This window comes from Rosa chinensis, chromosome 2, assembly GCF_002994745.2.
Source record: "Rosa chinensis cultivar Old Blush chromosome 2, RchiOBHm-V2, whole genome shotgun sequence".
Lineage (NCBI taxonomy): Eukaryota > Viridiplantae > Streptophyta > Magnoliopsida > Rosales > Rosaceae > Rosa > Rosa chinensis.
The window spans coordinates 16280104-16286103 of NC_037089.1; the positions used below are offsets into that span (position 1 = coordinate 16280104).

Here is a 6000-nt window from a genome sequence, read left to right on the forward strand (position 1 = left end):
GAAACCCTAGGTCCAGAAGATCCCCATACCTTAATGCATCCCGGAATTCCCTCATTTGGCGCTCAGCTCTAGACGGCCCATTGATCTTTTCTCCACTGGTGAGAATCTCGTTGAAATCCCATATAATGACCCATGGCAGCGAATCAAGATCACTCAACTCTCTCAATAGTTGCCATGAATGATCCCGATTATTAGTTCATGAATAGCCATAAAAACCAGTTAAACGCCAACTTGGTTCTCCTGGATATTGGCATCAATATGATGTGCTGACGATGTATGAACATGAAGATCAACCTCATCAGTCCAAAATAATCTGAGACCCCCAGATTGGCCCTCACTCAGAAATTCCTTTGAATGAGAAAACCCTAGGGCACGACTCAGAGATTGAAAGTCTTGAATATTACTTATCTTTGTCTCACAAAGAAAGATAATTTGGGGGCGATTCTGAGCGATGAGATCCTTCAGCGCCCTTGTAGTCGTACCATTACAGATTCCTCTGCAATTCCAACTAAGAATTTCCATATCCATGGTAAATTAGAACTCGCTCTCTAGAAACCTAGAGAGTAACCCTAGCGCGGCTAGGTCGACAATAGTAGGTTTGTCTATGAAGCTGGTACCGCTAGTTCAGCAAGAATACTGAGAGTTTGTTTGATGCGTTTAGGAGTTGAATGCTAGAATTTGCATAGCATATAGATAAATGTGTTCCAATTAAAAAGCTTTTATGTACAATTGAGAATCATAATTGAATTATGTCCAAAATATAATATTACTTTTGAGTATTGCTAACACCGTTTCGTCTGCATCAGTAGTTCACTTTTTTTTTTTCCTTTTAAATTTACAAATGACTTCTTGTTTGTTGATACATTTTTCTAATCAAGTAAAAATTGGTGCCCACAAAGAATGGCACCCACATTCTTAAACCACTCAACAATTATGGTTCACCGAGCTTGAAAAAATTAACAAAAAGAAAGACAGATTTAGTGACTAAGATCTACCATCTTCAAATTCTTCCCCCCAGTTTTAGTGAACAAGAGTCAAAACCAATGTGGGAGAAAACCAATCTTCCCACAAGTTCTTGCATATATGTACCTGCACATTGTTTACTATATCGATATACAAACCCACCATATCCAATGTTTACTATGCAAACTAAAGAATCAAAGGAAACAAAAAAAAGAGATAAAATGTCTCATCGCTGTAAGAGCAGCCTGAAGCTGAAATTGTATGGCATTATTTGCACCAACTGTGAAAAAGGCTCTCTTCCCCTTCTTTCAAGGCTTTTAACTGCCTCATTTCTCAATTCATTTGGTAGCTGCATGCAAATCCAATCAACCAATGATTCCAAATCCTTTGCAAAGTCAAGTAGATACCAATCCAATAGCTTGGGGATTATCAACTTGTTTGCACTTGAAATTCCAACCGCTGCCTGTAAATAGTCCCTTTTCGCTGCTTCTAACTCATCTTCGACATGAGTTGCAGAGTACACCCTCACCTTTGTTTCACAAGATTTTGAACATATCAGTACCAGCATGTTTATAAAACAAAGTAAACTAATAGTCTTATAGATCAAATCTCAAGGAAGTTAATTAGCAAATTTATCAGATGCATCATGATTAAGTATGACAATCAATAGCAAAAGTTCAAGTCTAGCAGCATTTTTATGATTTCTCAAATGTTCTTCAATTAGTGATGTGCATGTCATGTGTGTGTGTGTGTGTGTGTGTGTATATATATATAGAGAGAGAGAGAGGATCAGAAGCGGACGTCCGCAACTGATGCAAAAGTGCGGACGCCGCTCACTGAGGCTCGGGGCGGCGCCGATGGTGGGTCTGGTTCTGTCCTCGGAGACCAGTGACACCCCCGACGTGATCGAAGTTGAAATTGATTTGCCGGTGGACTCCTCAGTGACGAGTTCGAAGTCTAAATTGGTTTGTTCGGAGTTTCTGTTGAACTTCGCAGACCTTCTACTTCGATCACGTTGGCCCTCAACTTAATGGCGATCACGTCCGGGGTGTCCCTCGTCTCCTAGCCTCCGTGAGCGGCATCCGCACTTTTGCATCAGTTGCGGACGTCCGCCTATGATCGGGCCTCTATATATATATATTCATCATTTAATCGAATAATGACACAGATAGACAATAATTTTCAAGAGTTAGCCTACTTTGGAATATCTAATAATATTTGAAACAAACTTACAGCAGGAGAGGACCAGCTTCCACAAGAAAGTGCAAATGTAACCAAGGGTTCAGACCACTCTAATCCAAATATGCTGCGAGCTTTCATCTCATCATTTTTCGCAGCTTTTGGACATGTCTGTTTTAATAGGAGAAACAATTGTGAAACTTAATTGGCATGTAAGCATCAGAAAACACTAGACTCAAGAAAAATCAGTCAATTCAAAGAACAGAATAATGGAGTTTGGTGTTAATATACTTACAAATTTTAAGTGATAAGGCAATCTCAAAATGAAATGCTCAATTGTAATTGGATTCAGAGAATGTCCCCCAACAGCTATTGTTGCCTTAATACAAACATAGCCAAAGTCAGTTTACAAAAGTTAACTGACAGTTTACAGTACTAACAGAAGCAATACACTGAAGAATAGAATTTGATATATGGCTAATATAAAGTTAAAGTTCAATGATTATATATCATTACACATCAAATGTGAATTAACCTTACCTTTTGCATTAGTGCTACAACCATTTCAGGAGTCTCAGGTATCCCATGCTCTAGAAAAGCCTACAGCATTTTTAAGAACTGTTTTCAGTATATTAATAGTTGTTTAGCTACACCAGGTAAAGGAACAGCAGAGTTTAAAAAGAATGTCCCAAAGTCTTGGACAATAAGGGTCCAAAATTGTAGTTGGGACAGTGTTTCTATATATATATATATATATATATATATATAACCGAATCTGTTCAACCTGAACCGTTCATGTTCATAATTGTAAATCGCAGTTTTGAATGCCTTAATGATTATCAATTTTGGCTGAAAATTTACAGAGATGATCTACTCATATATACCTAAAAACTGAACGGTTAAGATGTAGATATGCGATCGAAAAGTGAGTCTATTCAAAGAAATCCTTAGATTTTAAAATCTAAGGAGGTCCTTAGCATAGAAAGAGACAGAGAGAGATCTTACCTTCATCATGCAGGAATTGTAAGTGTTGATCCAAAATGCAAGCTTCTCTTGATGGGTAAGACCCTCTAGGTTCACAGAAGCAAGCTTTCCAAGTAGAAACCTGGATATTGTTGAAAGAAAAGTTAAAGACAATCTCAATCAGTGGTAATACATGAATAAATTAAACAGGCTAATAATAACTCACTTTAGTCTGTGTATCAGCATCAATGCACTTGCTGTTCTGTTGAGATCAATTGAACCAATACCAATTGAACACAGATGTTGATAGGGACTAACATCTATTTTTCTCGATTCTAAACCAATCTCATAAGGATCTCGAAACCCCGTCTCTCCATTCTCCAATTCCTCTACTTTATCCTTTAAAGTGCTCATCCTCACAAAAATGCTAGACAAGCACTTCACAATCTCCTCAGATACTTTATTCGGAGTGTTATCTGTCTCCATTGTCCTATCATCTGAAGAAGCGGATGAACTCTCGTGTGCCTTTTCCTGGTCTACTAATCTGCACTCTAGCTGTACAATCAAAGACATAGCACAAATGAATAACCCCAATATGTTAAAATTTGACTCTATAAGAAACAATTAGTATAATGTACCTCTAACTTCGAAGGATCCAAACACTTCGGCATGGATTCATGTTTAGTGGGAGTTTTCTTCACTGGTGTGGATGCAGTTTTGGCAACTTTCTTGTCAGGTGATTGCTTATCCCTCACCACATTAGTACACAACTGATTCTCTTTCCCTATCACATCTTCTAAAATAGGTGTGCAGGATGAAATGGGCTTCCTGGTGATTTGTTTTCCATTAATGACTTGCCTACTTGAGCAATTCCCGGAGACGATATCAGTGGACAGTAGCTTTCGACTAGAAGCACTTCTACCAAGAGAAGGTTGACTAAGCCTGGTGGCTGATATTGCTGATGTGAACTCATTATGTGACATAGATTTTGATCTCTGATGCTTAGAACTTCTAATTGGGGTGGTCTGCTCAATTGGAGACTCACTCAAATTTTCCACATTCCTCTTTGAAGATAGATACACAGCTTGCTGGTATAGACCTTGTCTAAAATTCACAACTTGTTCTTCAAGCCTAACAACCTCCTCTTCTAAAACAGCTACTTCAGCCAGAAGTTCTAATGTCTGAAACAAAACAATCAAACACTTCACATCACTACATAACAGAACCAAAATAAACTGAATTCATCAACAATTATCAATTTTGGACTAGTTTTCATCTGGGTTTTTCTCAGATTGAACAGAAAGTGCAAAAATTGTACTAACATATGGAGGAAGATAAGGAGGAAGACGAGGCAAAGCTCCTAATGGTCTTGTGAAAGCTCTCTCCAAAGCTCTATGAACATTTTCTTCATGCCTGAGCTTCTTCTTCAGCTTATCAACCTGTAAATTTCAAAGTACACCAATAAGTCAAACCAATAGATTGCAAAGTACCCAAAAACAGCATCTTTCACAGAAAAAACCAAACCAAACTAACTGAAATGTGTACATCTTGCAGTAAGGCCACTTTTCTTTCTCTATTTGATTTACGTCGATTGATTCCAGTTCTCTCAGAACCCATCACTCTGTTCTTCCTCTGAGTCTCCATCTTCTCCTTCTTTGTAAATTCAACATAACATCAAAACAATGTTAAATAAAGACACAAAAAAAAGAAAAGAAAGAAACTATTCGTTTCTTGAGGAAAGCAAAAGAACCCAATTTGGATTTGGATCAAAAGTGCTCCACTTTTTGCAGCTCAAAGATTAAGCAGAGTTGGAAAGGAATAATGACTCATTACTTTTGGAATTAAATTGACACGCAACTGTTATGGGATTAAACCTTTCCTTTTTCAAGTAAACTTGAAAACCCATTTCGGATTCAGAAAGCTTTAGAAGACTCATCTCGAAATGTGTTGCATGAATTGGACCAGTCATCGGCTTTAGCAAAAACAAGAACTAAGAATAAAAAGAAAAAGGAAAGAAGCTTACTTTATCATTATTTGAAGCAGCTTTCATGGTCTGAAGATTGGCGCGGACTCTGGTATTCATCTTTTTTCAAGAAAATGAGAGAAATTCAATACACCCTGAAAAAAGATGAACAGGGTCACTGGCTAAATTCGATGGTTCTATAAAGAAAGCAAAACATGAAAGCCAAATAGTAAAAGGGCATACATTTTGATATTCATAATGTTGAATGAGCGGGAAAAGTTGAAATGAGGAAGAGAGAGACCCAGAAACAGAAATGGCTGAAGTGAGTGTTTTGTTTTGTTTATACTTTATATGTGAAACAGAGTGAGAGAAAAGAAATTAGGAAACGCCCACAGAAGTTGAGAAGAAGCAGAAAACGACGAGATTTCGAGGCTGGAGTGAGTCTTCCAAGAAAAGCGTAACAGATGGACAAAAAACAACTCACAATCTGTATTAGCAATATTATATTGCAGTCAGGGCCAACCCAAGATTTTTAATCAATTTTCAGAACTATTATGGCGTTTGTTTCTGTAAATGAAGTTGAAAGTTGAAGAGAGAGATATTGGAGACAAGCAGAAACACCCAAACACTCTCTCACTCTCTAACACTCACCTGCTTCAAAATTTTAGTGCTTCATCTTCTTCTTCTTTGAGGAGAGTGAAAGAGGATAGTGACCTGTCACTGGTGGTGGAGCAAGTTGGGACTTTAGGCCTTTGTGCTTGTGTGACAACCTGCTCTCATAATCATGAATCAAAATGCACTCACTCACTTGCACACTCCTCTTTTGATTCCTACTACTACTTATCATAATTCATGACCCCAACCAATCTTCTTTATGCTTTTTTATTTTATCTTCTTTTTTGGGAATTCACTTTGGATTCCCTTGTGTTCTC

General features: G+C 37.7%; 1 protein-coding gene across 6 annotated transcripts; it reads right to left on the reverse strand.

Moving 5' to 3' along the window:
• Positions 1 to 992: 992 nt before the first annotated feature.
• Positions 993 to 6000, reverse strand: LOC112184889. Of its 6 annotated transcripts, none has more exons than XM_040515167.1 (11): positions 5720 to 6000; positions 5129 to 5223; positions 4639 to 4755; positions 4428 to 4544; positions 3744 to 4286; positions 3332 to 3660; positions 3148 to 3247; positions 2683 to 2742; positions 2438 to 2521; positions 2197 to 2313; positions 993 to 1492 (listed from the first exon to the last, which is right to left on the reverse strand). In XM_040515167.1, exons 2-11 carry the CDS (start codon positions 5186 to 5188, stop codon positions 1190 to 1192), a joined length of 1830 nt encoding a protein of 609 aa, XP_040371101.1. In that variant the 5' UTR covers positions 5189 to 5223; positions 5720 to 6000; the 3' UTR covers positions 993 to 1189. The 6 variants fall into 6 exon arrangements, with proteins under 6 accessions (XP_040371101.1, XP_040371099.1, XP_040371100.1 ...); XM_040515165.1 differs by having other exon boundaries at positions 4639 to 4758; positions 5720 to 5997; XM_040515166.1 differs by lacking the exon at positions 5720 to 6000 and adding an exon at positions 5312 to 5713.